The sequence below is a fragment of the Hirundo rustica genome, chromosome 26 (genome assembly GCF_015227805.2).
Source record: "Hirundo rustica isolate bHirRus1 chromosome 26, bHirRus1.pri.v3, whole genome shotgun sequence".
Classification (NCBI taxonomy): Eukaryota; Metazoa; Chordata; class Aves; order Passeriformes; family Hirundinidae; genus Hirundo; species Hirundo rustica.
Window position 1 is genome coordinate 2,990,836 of NC_053475.1, and position 17,446 is coordinate 3,008,281.

The 17,446-nt window shown below is 58.2% G+C and overlaps 2 protein-coding genes across 2 annotated transcripts; both read right to left on the minus strand.

Annotated features, from left to right (window-relative positions):
• Positions 1-1,149: 1,149 nt before the first annotated feature.
• LOC120763419 (ectoderm-neural cortex protein 1-like) lies at positions 1,150-5,034 on the minus strand. Its single transcript, XM_040086706.1, is given in 4 exon segments — positions 1,150-1,618; positions 2,536-3,147; positions 3,149-4,342; positions 4,979-5,034. Coding segments are annotated over 2 exon segments (1,770 nt in total). The 5' UTR covers positions 4,328-4,342; positions 4,979-5,034; the 3' UTR covers positions 1,150-1,618; positions 2,536-2,556.
• A 1,716-nt stretch (positions 5,035-6,750) lies between these two features.
• PEX11G (peroxisomal biogenesis factor 11 gamma) lies at positions 6,751-9,505 on the minus strand. The gene is made up of 5 exons (XM_040086721.2): positions 9,440-9,505; positions 8,650-8,826; positions 8,394-8,572; positions 8,196-8,246; positions 6,751-7,781 (listed from the first exon to the last, which is right to left on the minus strand). Exons 1-5 carry the CDS (start codon positions 9,503-9,505, stop codon positions 7,553-7,555), a joined length of 702 nt encoding a protein of 233 aa, XP_039942655.1. The 3' UTR covers positions 6,751-7,552.
• Positions 9,506-17,446: the final 7,941 nt, after the last annotated feature.

The following is a 17,446-nucleotide window of genomic DNA, read 5'->3' on the forward strand; positions in this document are numbered from 1 at the left end:
CTCCAACCCTGGAGCGGGAGGCGGATGTGGCGGGGAGCCAGCGTTTATTGCTTGGCAGCATAAACAAAACAGCTGCTGCCGCTCAGACGGCCTGAATGAAACCTCCGCTCCTCCGACTCGCTGAGCACAGTCGGACTCTGTCCAGCCCTCAGGAGTAGCTGGGGATGTAACAAAGGTGAGGCAGCTCCTGGCTGGGTGACAGGGTTGGAGACACTTCCAGATGGCTGCTGGTCCCAGCAGAGCCCTGTGCTGTGACTTTCCCCAATTGCAAGGCTCAGCCAGGCTGGGAGCTGCTGCATGGTTGGATCCTATGATCTTAAAAGCCTTTTCTCATCAAAATGAGTCTGTCTCTCTGCTGCTGCCTGTGCGCTCCAGGAGGGCTGTGGGCTCCTCTCCCTGCAGCCCGATGAGCTCCTGTTGGGCTCAGCCAGAGATGGAGAGGGAGCACAACAAGGGTGTGTGAAAAAAGGCCCAGCCTGGGGGCTGAAAATGACAAAAGCATCAGAAAAAGGGGTGGAAATGAAGCTGGTGCATCTGCTCCAGCCCCCAGCAGAAGGGCAGGTCTCTTCCTTCCCATCCTGCCGGCTCTTGCCTGTGCAAGCAGCTCGGAAGAACAGTGACATTGATTTATTTAATTCTGAAATAATGGATCACACCCAAACCATGCTTCTGTGGTGAGACAGTTGGTTGTACCTTTGGTGCCTGTTTCCTCTGACCATGCTGGTTCCTGTCTCACCTTTTCTTTCCCAGGAACTGCCTCCCCTCACCTGGAACAGGGCTTGGAGCACACAGCCCCTGGGGACAGAAGGGGCAGCACCTTCTCCCATTCTTTTGGATAGAGAGGAAACCCCATTCTGCAGAGAGTGACCAGGAAAGGGCAGAGAATACCTTAATCTTTGAAGTTTTGAAGAGATTTGTGTCTCCTTCAAAGACAGAAGGCAGTGTGAGATGTGACCTTTCCTCAGTCCCAAGTTACAAAGATACAGGAAGATCTGAGCCCTTGATTTGGACTGCAGCAGGGAATGCTCCTCACTGTTCTACTGGGAAAACCTGCACCTCAAGCACACAGAACAGGCAAAGGACACAGTGGATTTTATTCAGATTTATTGAAGCAGCTCCAGGCTGAGTAATAAACACACAAAACTGTTGTATAAAAAAGAAAGAAATGTACAGAACCAGCCCATGGGCAAAGTCCTGTCACGTGTTCTGACATTCCAGGCTACAGCTTGGGTGCTGTGAATCCCAGCAGTGCAGTCCTGCAGCTGGTCAGGAGAGTCCTTTCTCCTTTCTAGTATCACTGAAACCAAAATAATTCCTCTGAGATCGCACAAGTTAGACGAAGACTTGGAAACCTTTTGCTGTCTCAAGGGACAGCACAAGCTGTCAGCCCAAGGAGGTCCCTCCATGCCTGTCCCCTCCCTGGCCTGACCAAGGGGATGGATTTGCAGAAGCAATTCAAAGCCAAAACCGAGTTGCCTTGAGCTCTGCTGGTGCCGATGGGCTCCCTGCTGGAACCCAGCTCACAGACTTGCCAGGTGGGAGGAGGTGCTCCTGCTGCCTGCGTGTTCCATCTGGATCCTCAGTCAAGCGAGGCACTTGGCAAAATCAGGTGAGAAGCCTGTGGTGCAGAGCAGAGTATTGTGAGACCAGGGCACAGCAACCCCAACCCCACTCCTCAGCCCTCAAATCCCAGAGAAATCCCAGCAATGTCTGCTGATTTCCCTCTACAGCCAGGAATTTTCTAAAGGTGTCACTGGATGTTTTATTACAGTAAGTAATTTTATTTAGACAGCACGACTCCTGCAAGCAGAAAAGGAAAAAACCCTGCAGGGTCTGTGATTCACTGGCATCGTTTCTGCCAAGAGCCTTTAGAAAGGTTTAATTCCAGTTGCAAATGTTGAAAGTCAATCTCTGTGTAGCAGAAAAGTAATGGCATGAAAGGGACACCAGGGAATAATTAGAAGCAGAGAAACCCTGTGTTTATACATAGACAAGGCTTGTCTTATAAATGCAATTACCCACCATTCTGGGACTAAATCCCAGCTATAATCTTGTTCTGGCACCAGCTCACAGCCCTGGCGTCCCACAAGACATTTGGGTGCCACTGGCAGATTAAGCGTGGCACCAGGAGGAGGAGGCTGTGCTAAAAGCAGCAGCTGGACCCAGTGGCACCACGGGGTCTGTCCCAGCTCCTGCAGACAGCCTGCCTGCAAAAACATCGACTCCTCCAGCCTCCAGGGACGACACCCAATCCTCGCACACAGCATTCCCCAAAATCTTTGCACAGGCCGAGATGCCAGGTTAAGAGTCTTTTTATTTATACCCATCTTTTCCCTGCAGCGTTTCAGCACCTAGAGAGACCTTCTCTCTCCTGCAGGGGTTTTAGATCCCACACTACCAGCCAGGAAGTTCTGGAGCTGACGTTCACACAAGGCCGTTCTCTAGGACAACTCCAGTCCAGAGCCGCGTGCATCTGCCCCTCAGGTTTTAACCTGATACAGAGGAGCTCTGGTTGACCCACAACTATTTATTTACCTTCCAGGTGCCTCGCCACGCTCAGGCAGACAGGTACTTCCAGGTGCTGACGAAGGCGGTGGGGATGAGGGAGTAGGGCACCGTGGTGACGCTGCTCCAGGTGTCGGACGAGGGGTCGTAGCAGTCCAGGGTTTTGCAGCGCTGCGCCCCGCAGTAGCCCCCCACCACGTAGAGCCTGTTACCCGAGGTGACAGCGCGGCAGCTGATGCACTTGGCCGTGACATCCCCAAACTTGGACCACTGGAAGGTGTCGCTGTGGAAGCGGTAAGCGGAGCTGGCGGAGAACTCCGTGTCCCCGCCGATGACGATGACGTGGCTGCCCACCACGGCGGCGGCCGTGTAGCGCCAGGGCTGGGGGCAGCTGGCGGGCACCGTCCAGCGGTTCTGGCAGGGGTCGAAGCACTGCACCTTGGGCAGCTTGTTCTGGTTGGCGCTGGTGCCCCCGAAAACGAACAGCTTCATCTTGGCTCCCACCACGGCCGCGTTGCTCACGCCTTCCCGGAGAGGAGCCACCAGCGACCACTTGTCCAGCTGAGGGTCGTAGTGCTCCACTTGCTTGAGGGACACGGAGGGGGAGGCCGGGAAGGCGCCGCTCATGGCCGTGTGACCCCCCCACCACGTACAGGCAGTGGTCCAGCTCGGCGGAGCCGTGGCCAAACCGCGCCACCAGCATGGGAGCAGCTTTGGCCCACTCGTCGTGGAGGGTGTCGTACACCCAGACGTCCCTGGAAGCGCCGTTCTCCGAGCCCTTGCCGCCAGTGATGTAGACCTTGCAGCCGATGGCGCAGGCACTGCACTCCTTGCGGGGGCTGGGGATGTCGGCACGAGGGATGATCTCGCTGCTTTTATGGTCCAGCATGTAAATCTTGTCGCACATGAAGGTCTGGCCCCCGAGGAGCAGCAGGGCCTGGCTGACCTTGCGGGGCCGGGCGCAGCACCCCGTCACCAGGCCGTCGTTCTGCAGGATCTTCATTTTGCATCGCACGGCGTCGGCCACGATCTCCTCCCCCAGCTTGTGGCTGGTCACCAGCTTCTCACAGGCCACCTGCTTCCGCAGGTAGGACTCGGGCAGCAGGGCCAGGCGGACGGAGCGCAGCAGCTCGGGCAGAACTTCGTGGCGTCGGGGCAAATCATAGCGGATCCAGCCTATAACGGCTTCATAGACCAGCGTCTCATCCTCTACCTCCAGCTCCTCGCTCTCCACCAGCTCCAACAGCTTGTCTTTGGGCAGCCGGAGGAAATCTTCGGTCTTGCAGAGCGAGGTGAAGTTGGCCAAGGCCATCCTCCAGGACAGCTCCAGCAGCCGCTCGCAGCAGTGGGCATCGGACAGCAGGAGCATGTTCAGGCAATTCCCAGGGTAGAGATTCTTCTCCAGAAAGTCAGCCGAAGCATCCCGGATATCCTGGAACTGCAGCATGTCCCCGGCCTCCAGCAGGGACTCCGCGTTCTCCTCGTTGATCAGCACCCGGGCTGAGTAAGCGTAGTCCAGCAGCAGCTCCAGCACCTCGGGGTGCAGCGAGTCGTGGAAGTTGACCTCGCCGTCTCTGCTCTCCTTCAGGCCGCCGCTGAACATGGCGTTGAAGTAGCGGCTGCAGGCGGCCAGGACGGCGCGGTGGCACGGGAAGCTCCGGTTCCCTGCCCGCAGCACCACGTCGGTGAAGAGGTTTTGCTGGCGGAGCAGGTTCAGTTGGGTGAGGAGGCTGTCGGCGTGGCCCGGTTTGTGGAAGAGGTGGATGTTCATGGAGCCGGAGCTCGAGCGGGATTTCCGGTTCTCGTGGCTGCTGACGGACATAGTGCTGAGGCCGCTCTGCGAGGCAAAACCGGCGAGTCAGCACGGGCAGCGCGGTCCCGGGCCCGGCACGGCCGGGGCTGCGGCGGGACGGCGGCCGCGGAGAGGAGCCGGTGGCGGGAGCGCGGTGGGGCCGTCCCGCAGCCGCGGAGCACCGACCGAAACGGGGCACCGGGAGCTCCCGGACCAAACACCCGTGCATCGCACGGCTCCGCGGGGCCTCACTTAGTACCGGGGAGGGGGCGACGTGCGCTCCCGGTGATGCCCGCGTCCAGCCCGCCCCGCGATCCCGCACCAGCTCAGGGGTCCCGCACCCGGCTCCGCTGTCCCGCACCCAGCTCAGGGGTCCCGCACCCGGCTCCGCTGTCCCACACCCAGGTCAGAGGTCCTGGACCCCGGTGTCCCACCCGGTTCCGCTATCCCGCGCCTGACTCAGATATTCTGCACGCGGCCCCGCGGTCCCACACCTGCTCCAGTTGTCCCACACGGTCCCATCGCGTAGCCGGTCCCGTACCTGGTTCCGCGCGGTCCCCGCTATCCCGTACTCGGTTCCGTACCCGGTCGCCGCTATTTCGTACCTGGTCCCGTACCCAGTCCCCGCTATCCCGTACCCGGTTCCGCGCGGTCGCCGCTATCCTGTACCCGATCCCGTACCCGGTTCCGTACCCGGTTCGGTGCCCGGTCCCGCTCCGCTCCGGCTCTGCCGCCGCCCCGCCACCGCCGCCGCGTGGCCGCCCCACTCCGGCCCCGCCTCCGCCCAGCTCGCAGCCAATCAGCGGCCGCGGCGCCCAGAACTCGCTCTTTGTGAATGGGAGGCGGGGCCGGCTGTGCGCATGCGCCGCCCGCTGACCCCGCCCTGCCCGCGGGCAGCGTGGCCGTGTCCCCTCCCCACGTGTGCGGTGACCCCCGGTGACCCCCCCGGTGACCCCCGGTGTCCCCTGTCCGAACATCGCCGCACGGCCCGGGCCCGGCCAGCCGCGCTATGGGGCCGGGAAGGCGGAGCTGAGGCTCCCGAGCGCGGCGGAGCTTTGAGGACGGAGTCTCCCCCGTCATAAAGGGCCATAAACGGGAGAGCCGCGCTGGGATCAGCAGCGCCTGCCCGCGGCCTTTGGATCCCGGCCTGCTGACAAAGGCAGGTCGCGGCCGAACGAACCAGCCCCGCTCAGCAAATGTTTTCCTGCATGGAGCCCACCTCAGAGATGTGGAGCCCGGCCCGTCATCTGCACCACCAACACCAGGGCAGGGGGCTTTCATCGCCAAGGGAAGGAACTATCACCCTCTCTCAGGAGCAAGAGACGAGTTGGGCTGATGGTCACATCAGAAAAGAGAAGAAAACCACCAGGTTTTGGGAGGATTTCATCTGCCTGCACAGAGTCTTGTGCTAAAAATGAGCGAGTGCTGCTCTGGAGAGGCAGCAGCAGCCAGCACAGGTGTTTAGTCACTGTGTGTCAGCAGGGATCAAAACCACCTCAAGAAAAAAATACGAATTCCAGAAATACTGAATTACCCAAATTTGATTTATCTCTGCACGTTCCAGGTTTACCAGCTGCAAATTAAGGTTACTCATTGAGGAACTGATGAAGCAAATGCACTTAGAGCAGTTCACACTGTCCTTTCTCTACGTTAAAATTAATGCATGGTGAAGAGGTTTATTAATTTGGCATCAGAGGTTATGTGGGTTTTCTTGGTTTGTTGTTTTTTTTTTTTTTTAATTGGCAGAGCTACATCTTGTCCTGTGCTGAGCAGGACAGTGAGTCCTGGAGGAATGATTCAGTGGGGTTAAGAATACAAAATAAATCTGATTTATTATTAAAAAACACTAAAATTCAGGAGGAGCCACCACAGTGGGTGACAGGACCAGGCAAGAGCCAGAGCTGTCCCTAAGCAGAAGGACTCAGGTGCTCCCCGTTTGGGCACAGGACTAAGAAAAGGATGGAAAAAACAAGAGTCTCCCCCAGGTAAGCCCTGAGTTGTACGAAAATCTGTCAGTCTGGCAGCAAATCCCAGCACGGCCTGGAAGGCATTCTCAGGGACACTCTGCAGGGTGAAGGTCCAGATAAACACCAAGGACAGGGCAAAGAATAAAGAGTATCCAGGCCTCACTCTGCTCTTTGCACGCAGTTCCCCGTGTCCAGGCCAAAGACAACACCACAAGCCAAGGTCAAACCTCCTGGAAGTGCAGCGTGTGCCGTGCTGGGGGCAGGGACACGCAGACTAAGCAGAAATGTTTTCAAAGGATGCATTTCCACGGCAGTCAGGCAGGGACTGGGAATTATTTCAGCAGGAGGAAGGCTGGTGACACGTGTGGAGCTGCAGCTCACACAGCACTAATGCTTTGGAGCTTTCCAGAACCAAAGACAAAGAACTCCCTGTTATCAGGAGGAATGATCACTCAAGGCCACCTTTGAAGCATTTGTGTCGTTTATTATTAGCAATGCCCAGACTGTAACTGCAAACCCAATCCCAGCATTGGTTTGATTGCTCCTTTGAAAGGTGATTAATAAATTTCCTGCCTTTTTTTTTTTTTTTTTTAATAAAATAGGTCCGTTGGCAGCTGCGGGAGCCTGGTGGAAGAGCTCCACCCGGTGGCATTCCACAAAGGCACAGCTGGAGCCTCAGCTTCTCCTTAAACGGGCAAGGCAGGCTAGGAAGGTTCACGCTGCTTCCAGTGGCAATTTCCTGCCCCTCCCATCTCTAAGGAAACAACTGTCACAAACAACACCCCTGCTCGCTCCTGTCTGAGCTCTGGGCATCAGCTCTGAGCCTAAACCCCAAAATTCCTGGAGAACTCCCAGGAGAGGGGTCCCATCCCTGGCTCAGATGGAGCACCAAGCACCGAGCCCAGAGTGTGAACCCACAGGATTCATCCTTTACCAGTTCTCTGTGACAGAACCGTGGCCACTGTGCTCTCTTAAGTGGCAGAAAACACTGGGAGGTTGCATTTATCTTTTGGGACAGATGGAAGCAACTCTTTCCCCCTCAGTTTTACCCATCGTAGAAGATTCTTGATTTTCAGAGGATTCATTATTTCTGAATTATTTCTCTGATGAAGAGTAATAAAAACTGTCAGCTGCAAACAATCCCCTCTGCAACAGGCACCTGGATTCCAGTCCCGATTATGGGATATCTGGAATGACAATCATCAACCCAGGAAAGTTAAAATACACCCTGCCTCACTAAAGGCACTTTTACCATGTGAAAATTGAGCTTGTGAAACTCAGTTATGGCTTAAGCAGCTTCAGAATTTTCTCCTCTTGATGCCTGGTAGATTCCAATCAGGGAGGAGATGGTCCCCAGGAGTCCTACTAACCATGGAGGGAACTTTCCTGCCCAGAGGAACCCTGGAGGCAGCCAGTGGATTGCATTGGAGAGATCTGCTGTGCTCATGAGGATGCTCAGAACTTCAGCCTTCACCTGGGCTCTCAGCTTCTGCTGGCTCTGAGGTGAAGAAGTGCTGCTGGAAGAAAAGGTGATATTAGTGACAGTCCAGAATGGCCTAATGACTGTGATGGCTACAGATGAGAACTGACAGATGCGGGTGAGTTACACGAAAAGATGGAGAGGGACTTTGGAAAAGGGCATGGAGGGATAGGACAAGGGGGAATGGCTTCTCATTGAAAAAGTGAAATTTAGATGGGATATTGGGCAGGAATTGTTCCCTGTGAGGGTGGGCAGGCCCTGGCACAGGGTGCCCAGAGCAGCTGTGGGTGCCCCTGGATCCCTGGCAGTGCCCAAGGCCAGGCTGGACAGGGCTGGGAGCAGCCTGGGACAGTGGGAGGTGTCCCTGCTGGATGGCCTTTGAGGTGCCCTCCCAACCCAAACCATTCTGGGATTGCATGATCAGCTCTACAGCCACGCAGGGAAATCATACCACTTGTGCTGGCTCAGTTTTCTTCTTAACTGGTACAAGATTCTCAGGGATCTGAAAAGAACAGACTCATTTCTCCTCCAGCACCAAACAGGAGGGGGGTTTTTCCCCTTCCACTAACTGCTTCAGTGAGGAAGAGCACCTCCCACAGCTCTGCTGTACGCGGTGCCCCGGGCTCCTCCCCGCACTCCCGGGCCGTACCGCAGGATGTCCAGGAGCAGGGCACAGCCCCACAGCGCCGTGCTCCGCGCCCACCACTGCTGCGAGCCGGCGCGGACGATGCCGACATCCGCCGCCCACGCCAGGTGCTCGCAGGGGTAGTAGAGCTGGTTGGCCACGTTGCAGAGCACCGAGAGCCCCCGCACCAGCGCGTCCTCGCCCTGCGGGGAGCGGCACATGGGGCACGGCCGCGGCGGGGCCGGGGGGTGCTGCCGGGGACCCCCGGAGCCGCGCTCACCTTGGGGCCCAGCCCGTAGCTGCAGCTGTGCCGGAGCATGGCCAGGTCGTCGAAGAGGCGCAGGACGGTGCGGCAGGAGCTGAGCTGGGCAGAGGCGGCCAGGAGCCCCCCGGGCAGCCCCGCGGGCCCGGGCAGCGCTGCCCCCGCCAGCTGGCAGCCGTAGGACAGCGCCCGGACCTGCGGGGCACGGCCCGCTCAGAGCCCCGGAACCGCCGGGGGCAGAGCCCAGGGAAGGGGATGCTGCAACCAGGGCTGCTGATCTCTGTTTCTCTCTTTCTCCTCTCTTTCACCCCCCTCTTTTCATCTTTCTTTCTCTTCTCCTTTCTTTAATTCACCTCTCCCTCTTCAGCTTCTCTTCCCGTTACCCGAATCCCATCGTCCTGTGCTCCGGGGCTCCCATACCCATTTCCATCCCCAAACCTGGATTGTTTGTGGACTCTCTGCCTTTTGTCGTTCCTTTCCACCAAGGAGCACTTAGGAATCTTCAGGTGCTTCCGTCCCCTCAAGAGTCGGTTGCTACAGTAGAGTCGGGTCCCGTCGTTCACCGCCCGGTTCCGGAGGGCTCAGATCCCCCTCCTGTCACTCACCGCCCGGTACCGGATGGCTCAGATCCCCCTCCTGTCACCCACCGCCTGGTACCGGAGGGCTCAAATGCCCCTCCTGTCACTCACCGCCCGGTACCGGAGGGCTCAGATCCCCCTTCTGTCACCCACTGCCCGGTACCGGAGGGCTCAGATCCCCCTTCTGTCACCCACTGCCCCGTACCGGAGGGCTCACACCCCTCACTCACCGCCCGGTCGCGGCCCCGGTGCGTCTCCAGCGCGGCCATGAGCCCCCAGAGCGCGCCCGCCGCCATGGCAACACTTCCGGGTGTGAAGTCACGTGCGGACGCGGGGCACGCCGGGAAGGCGGCGGAGCCGTCGCCATGGCAACGCGGCCTAGCTGATCCCGGCCCGGCCGGGACCTGCCCGGGGATGGAGACGGGACGGGAATGGAACCGGGCCCGGGGTGGATTCAAAGAAATCTAGGAAATACAAGTTTAAGAGGCCCCTTGGTCCCCGTCGTGTCCCGACGGTCCTGTGTTCACATGCTTACAGATCTCCACATCCCCGTCATTGCCTGGGACATGGGGACATCTTCCCCTGTCCCACCTTTAGAGAGCTCCCAGCTCCCGGCTGGGTGATGGGAGGGGAACATTCTGTGTGGAGACAGAAATGGGGCTCTCTCCATCCTCCTACACCTTCCATACTGCACATGGATCCCACCCACCTCCTCCCAGGCTCCAGTGGGTCCAGTGGCTGAGCAGAATCACACTCACACTGCTGTTAGTTAAAGCTGTAAGAGCTACTTGGACAGTTTGCTTTCTCTTTTCACAGCTGAGCATCACAGAATCCCAGAATATCCTGAGCTGGATCCCACAGGATCATCATTCCAGCCCCTGTCCCTGCACAGACACCCCAACAATCCCACCCTGAGCAGCTCTGAGAGCGGTGTCCAAACGCTCCTGCAGCTCTGGCAGCTGGGACCATTCCCTGGGGAGCCTGGGCAGTGCCCAGCACCCTCGGGGGGAAGAACCTTTTGAGTAAATCAAGCTTTTGAGTAAATCATCCTTTGAGTAAATCAATCTGATTTCATGGAACAGGTTCATAGCATCAAGCAGAGGCACTCCCAGCCAAGCTTTTGCTATGCAGCCTCTCCAGTCTGGGAGCTGGACTTGTGATCCTTGTGGGTCCCTTCCCATTTGGGATATTCAGTGACTCTGTTCTACACTTGCTGTATCCTCGGATGCTGCAGTTCTCCCACCTGATGCACCACATCCTTGTTCCACAGTCTTGTGACTCACCTCACTGCAATCTGGTGTCAATCCCTTGGCAACTTCACTATGTAAAATGAATAAAATGAATGAGTTCTGGGACATGAACCAATGTCTTGATCTTTCTCCATCGCTACTTTTGTTTTTAAAAGTTGCTTTACATTTATTTTTGGGAAGCAGGAAAGGATTCTGATCAAAAGCTGTTCTTATGCAACCTCAGGAAGGGATGTGGTTAGAGCTGGTCATGGAAGGCATTAATAAAATCCTCCTCTGACGTTGTCTCCTGTTTCTCCAGCAGTTAAGAGAGCCGTCCCTTCATGCCATGGATCTGCGTTTAAGCCATTTGATTTACTAAATGTGGAACAGATCACAGCTGAATTGGTCTTTTCCTTGGCCCTCAACTTCTGGAGCGGCTCCATAACTGCCATCTGGTGTGATATTCCCGTAACTGCCACGTGAATTTCTTCATGTGCCTCCTCATCCTGAGAGTTGTTTCTGTTTGGGCGAAGGTTTTGAGCAAAGTGCTGACGGCAGAGTCGGCCTTTTCCTGTCTTCAGGGGAAATGCACACAGGGATGCACACTGCACAGCTTTCCTGCTGCTGCCTCCTAATTTACTGCCTCGAATTTAATTTTTATTTTTATTATCTGTCAGCAGATGAAAGTTCTGTCAGAACCACGCCAGCCATGCTGGTGCCACACAGGCAGCAGAGGGGCTCCCCAAAGATGTGCTAGAGCAGGTCCAGCCTGAACAGGCTTGGATTAACCACGGGGGAGGTGGGTTTAAACCCAGCAAAGCTCCAGCCTCCCCTTACCTCACCTTGGGGAGTGCTCCTGAGCTACTTGAGATGGACCAGTGAGCACCAAACCCTGTCTGCACCAGCCTCAGGTGGGAGCAGAGTTGGAGATGAGAAGTATTTTGAAGGGAGAGGAAGGACAGGCAACCAAATCCCTAAGCCAGGGAACGTTGGAGAGAGGCAGAAAGTGACTGAAGACCCCACAGAGGATCAGAGGAGGGAAATTGTCATGGCTCGAGCTGCCCAGCCAGGGTAAACATCTCTGCAGCACCAGCAGAGAAAGCTGAGCCAGGCACCAGAGACAGAGGATGCTGCAGCTGCCCGGTGGGGCGAGCCTTTAGTAACAACACAGGGCTCACATCTTGGGGCTGCCAGGTTCAGTGGTGCCACCTGCCCCTTTCTAGCCCCATCCCCGTGAGCTGAAAGCTCTTTTGTCTCCTCAGATGAAATGCTCACCCCAGGGACTGCCCAGGAGGGCACGGAACCTCTGCAGGGCTGAGCAGAGACACGAGTTCACACCCAAGCCCAGAAGCTGAAAATCCAAAATGCAAACTCCCAAGTGAGCTGTGTCCCCGTAGGTGCCCTGGCAGGGCCCTGTCCCCAGAGGAAGGTGATGTCCTCCCTTCTCCAGCGACTGCTGACGCACTCCGAGCTGCCTACACGGCGTGGGATCTCAGAGCCCTCCTTGTGCTCTGCTCTTGGCCCGTCTGCCTGCTGTCACAGCGAACATCTATTTCTCAGATTGAATGAGGACACAAGGAGGTGTTGTGACAGCAAGAATAAACACTAGGAGATTAGCCCAAAGGCGTGGGTGACACATCCCTCAGCACTGCAGGACCCACGGAGCGCCTCTGGGCAGGCCCCGGGGTGGAACAGGCAGAGGGAAGCACGGAGGAGAAGCAGGAGATCAAACAGAGCGAGGGGCACCAGCAGGGCTGGGTGGGGGATGGAATATTCCCTTATTATCTGTTTGGATTTTGGTGTCAAGGCCTGCAGCCAAAGGTCAGTGAACAGTAGGACAGCGAGGCAGCTCTGCCCAGCTCGTGATGAGTGGGCTGTTTTCCTAGAGGTGAGCCCCGTGTTTTTGTCGAGTTGGTCACTCACATGGGCTTCCCGACTGCTGAGCTTGCACTAACTCTGTTTGGGATCTAGGCGTGTTCCAGAGGGATCAGTGGGGGCAGGTCAGCCCCGTCCCTCGGGGGCTGAGCGAGCAGGGTGGCACAGCTGCCACTTCACCAGCTCTTCTCAGCCTTTTCACGCACACTGATTGAATTCCTCGGGACCCTTTGAGCACGGGGCTGGTGAAGTTTCACAGCTGCTTCGGTCTGTGTGTGAGCAGCGCCTGGGCCCACGAGCCCTGAACTTTCCTTTATGGATTTGACTATTTTTCAGGGATGGGGCAGTCTCTGCTCCACACGTGCTTCAAAGAAGTCGTGCACCCACATCTTCCAAGTGCACACAGGCACTCACATCAGTCCCTCACGCCAGCACGTTGTTAAACGCCTCCAGTCAAACACCTCAGTTGCATCATTTGGTGGAGTAACGTGGACTTGCATCTGCTCCAGGTGTGCCCCATTACTTCGATGTGACCCTGAGGTGGCATTGCCGCCTGTGCTGCAGGAACAGCCACGGGGATAAGCGCTGGAATCACCCTCGGAGGCACCAGCTGCCTGGGAGAACTGCAGGGACTCCCTGTGATTATTCATTTTCTTTTTCATGTGGATTTTTGTGCAACTTTAAACACGGAAAGCAAAGCTGCCTTTTGGAGCGAGGGCCTCTGCTTTCCAAACTCCTGGGAATGCCCGAACCGAGGCAGTTTGGCTTTCTCTGGCTGCCCCTCTGTGTGAAACGCGCCAGCACGGCCGGCGGTGGGTGACACCCCTCCCTGCCCGCGCAGCCACCGGCACGTCCCGGTGTCACGTCGCCGGTGTCTGTGACTCAGAGATAAGACGAAGCCACGTTGTTTTTTTTGGGTTTTTTTGTTTTTTTTTTTCCCCTCGGTCGGTTTAAAAACGCGTCCCTCCTCACCGCGGCCCCGGCCCGGCCGCGTCGCCGGCCTCACTCGCGTGCACGAGGCCGACGCTAAAGCGTCGCTGCGAGACGGGGGCTCCGTCCAAGCCCCGGGAAGGCCCGCAGGGTGGGGCCAGCCACGAGCCGGGGATAAATTCCCGCATTTTAGCGTCGCCTTTGCTCTCCCTCCTTTCTCTGGAAAGCTCCAGGCAGGCAGCAGCCTCCCGGAGCCTCGAGGGCGGCGTGGGCAGCGGCCATGCGGCCCCCGGGGCGCGTGCGGCGGCTGGCGGTGAGGCTGGAGGACGGCCCGGCGCGTGGCGGCGGGGAGCTGCTGCACGGCCGGGTGCAGCTGGAGCTGCGCGGGCCGCTGCGGGTGCGGGCGCTGGAGGTGTGCGCCCGGGGCATGGCCGCCGTGCACTGGCTGGAGAGCCGCAGCGTCGGCCTCAACGTCGTCTACCGGGACTACTCGGCCTGCCAGACCTTCCTGTACCGCCGCCGCCAGCTCATCCCCGGTAAGGCCACGGCACGGCGGGGGCGTCTGCGCCAGGGCGGGGGGCTGGGACCCCACCGGGTGGGTCTCTGCCAAGCCATGTGCTTTTGGAACCCCCTGGGTGGGTCTGTGTGCCAGGGCAGGGGGTTAGAACACCCTTGGATGGGTCTCTGTGCCAGGGTGTTGGGATTGGAACACCCTTGGATGGGTCTGTGTGCCAGGGCATGAGATTGGAACACCCTTGGGTGGGTCTGTGTGCCAGGGCATGGGATTGGAACCCCCTTGGATGGGTCTGTGTGCCAGGGCATGCTTTTGGACCCCCCTGGGTGGGTCTGTGTGCCAGGGCAGGGGGTTAGAACACCCTTGGGTGGGTCTGTGTGCCAGGGCAGGGGGTTAGAACACCTTTGGATGGGTCTGTGTGCCAGGCTGTGGGATTGGAACGCCCTTGGATGGATCTGTGTGCCAGGCTGTGGGATTGGAACATTCTTGAATGAGTCTGTGTGCCAGGGTGTGGGGCTGGGATCCTCCCAGGTGGGTCCGTGTGCCAAAGCAGGGGGTTGGAACCTCTTTGGGTGGGTCTTGAATGAGTCTGTGTGCCAGGGTGTGGTTTTGGACCCCCTTGGATGGGTCTGTGTGCCAGGCTGTGGGATTGGAACACCCTTGGATGGGTCTGTGTGCCAGGCTGTGGGATTGGAACACCCTTGGATGGGTCTGTGCAGCACCAGATTGTGAGGTTGGAACCCTCCCAGGTGGGTCTGTGTGCCAGGGTGTGGGATTGGAACACCCTTGGATGGGTCTGTGTGCCAGGGTGCGGGGTTGGGACCCTCCCAGGTGGGTTAGTGTGCCAGGACAGGGGGCTGGAACCCCCTTGGATGGGTCTGTGTGCCAGGGTGCAGGGTTGGGACCCTCCCAGGTGGGTCTGTGTGCCAGGGGGTTGGGTTGGGACCCCCTCAGGCTGCAGGTGTCCCCTCAGAGGAGCCTCTGCCCTTGCGGGTGTTGCCAACGCACTCGGGGCTGTTTGCCCCTCCTCTCACCTGCGCCGAGGGTCTCTCTCCCTGCTGCTGGTTTCCAGGAGGCTGCTGGCAAAGCCAGGGCTGGGGAGCACCAGAGATTTGTGGCTTTTGTTGTGTTTGCACAGGGAAGAGCAAACACGAGTGTCTGTTCACAAGTGTGGAAAGAGCACTCAGTGCTTCAGCCAGTGTTTGTTTTCGGGTCCCTGACGCCGGGACCGCGTGCCCGGCTGGCATGTTGCTCACATCTGCTGCAAGAGGACGAGCCACTTGCGTGCCACAAGCCATTCTTTGTGTGCTTGGCATGAAACGATCCAGAGCCGAGGGATATGGGATGTCTCAACTGTCCATCTGCTCATTAACTCTGGCTTTTCTTGGGAACATTCGTGTCTTTTATCCTCCCCTCCAATAACACTGTCACAGCCGTTCCTCTGCTGCTTCTCCTGCCCCTTTCCCTGTTTCTCGTGGCCTGTGGCCTGCTTGCCCAGCCCTGGAGACGGCTGTAGGATTTATGCTGAGGGCATTTCACCGTGTCAGCGGCCAAGTGCAACCCAGAGTGGTGCCAGCCCTATCTGGCAAGTGTAGGTGTTGCAGGAATAAACTGGAGGGATGGAAAGAGGACCTGAGTTGGCTTCCTGGAGGTGTTCCTGTCTCAGGACTGCACTGGGAAGGTGATTTTCTCTCTTTCTGGATGACTGTGCCCTGCCATCTGCTCCAAACACCAGCACTGCTCTGGAGTTTTCCATCTTTTGGCAGCAGCTCTTCCGTGCTGTGCTTAAGGATGTCCCCTTGGCAGCTGCACCTCTACAAAGTGCCCAAATTACAATTAAGCCCTTGCCCTGGAGACCAGCAGCGAAGGTCCTGAGCACTTGGTTTTGCAGTGCTTGGTCCTCGTTAGCTCTGAGGTGACAGGGTGAGTTTTATCCCCCATTATCCCTGCAGGGAATGTCCCACAGGCTGCTGCCGGCACGTTTGGGTTGTGCTGCTGCCTTTGTGTGCGATGATGGGAGCCCCTGGAGCCGCCTGGGGAAGGGCACTTGGCCAAGGGCTGCGGAATTGCAGGAGCTGCTCGGCCTCACGGGCACCCTGCACACCCAGAGCTCGGAGCTGCTGGCTCCGGGTCCTCTCTCCCTGCACAGGGAGCGCTGAGCTGCACTGCCAGGGGGGCACAGAGCCTCACCAGGACTCGGGGAGTTTACTGCCTCTGCCCATCCACAGATTCCTTTTCTGCCGTGTGAGAGGGACACGTGTGATCACCAGGACGTTTTAAGGCAGTGAACGGCAGAGAGGGGCTGTCCTGCAGCCAAAATAACTTCCTTTGCATCCTGCTGTCCCCTGTCCTGTCCCCAGCAGCAGCGTGAGGCCCTTCCCGATGTCAGCTGGTGAGAAACGTGCCACCATCCGACAGGCAGTCCCTGTGACTGCTCCTTTCTTGTTGCTTCTCCACGAGATCAGCTGTGTCTGCGTGGTGGTTAAAAAATGCAGGTTTTGTCATGGTAACAAGGCAGTGCAGAGGAGGGGAGCCGGGCACAGATAAGCGCCCTCCCTTCTGCTCTCCCCTCAGCTGAGTTTATCTGCAGTTTCCTGGCAGGGTGGTGAGCGCTGGCACCGGGCTGCTGCGCTGAGAGACAAGAAGAAAGTGTGCAAGGAGGATGTTCAGGCAGGGCCTTTAAACGTGTGTTGTGTAATCATCTGAGAGAGGAAAAGACAGGGGATTAATGGGCAAAGGAAAGCCCTGGACTCGTCTCCGTGAGGTGATGGGAGCGTGCCCTAAGAAATAAAATAATTGTTGTGCGGTGATCTTTTCTGTCCCAGGATCCTGCAGCACTTCCCAAAGGTGCAGTTCCTGCCCTGGTGAGAGGCAAACATTACCAGAAGCCATTTTATTTTTGTGGAGACACCCAGTAATGGCATCAGGGTTCTCCTTCCTCTGCGGGGTGCCCCTCAATCAGCCCCTGAATCCTTGTCCGTACGCGGCGGTCCCAAATCTGGCAGGGATGGAGCTGCATCCTCAGCCTGGGAGCCTGCGCTTGTGCCAGGCTCTGCTGGCACCTCACCCCCACGCTGGGCAGCTGCCTCACCTCTTCACCTGCTGCTTTCCCTTCTCTCCAGGGCCCCTCGTGTCGCTCCGGGCTCGGTGGGGAGAAGCCAGCAGGTGCCAGCAGCGGCTCGGGGAAGGTGCAGCCCCCGCGGGCCGGGCAGGGAGCGGCTCCAGCCCGGCCAGGCTCTAGATGGGGCTGGAGAGTTGGAGACCTTGCCCCGAGCGCTGTGCCCGGCCTGGCTGGGCTTGCCTTGGGCACCGGCAGCGCTCCTGGAAGGAAAACCCTTGGCTGTGCTCCCGCAGCCCCGCACCCGGCGATCCCGGGAGAGGGGAGAGGGGAGAGGGGAGAGACCCTCTCGGGGTGCGGGGGTCCCAGAAGGGTCCCAGAGGGGTCCCAGAGGAGATGCCCTCCCTCCCCACGTGGAAGGGACAGCCGGGGGCATCGCGTGCGCTGCCACGGGAGGGAGGTTCGGCTTGCAGGGATCCGCATCCCGTGGGCGAGGGCTGAGTCACGGCCCAGGGGTGTGTGCCGGCAGGCGGGAGGAGGAGGATGCCGAGCAAAGAGAGGGGCCCAGCCAAAGCTCCAGCCCCTCTCAAGAGCCTCCCCGCTTCTAATGTCACTGCAGGGACACCAGGCG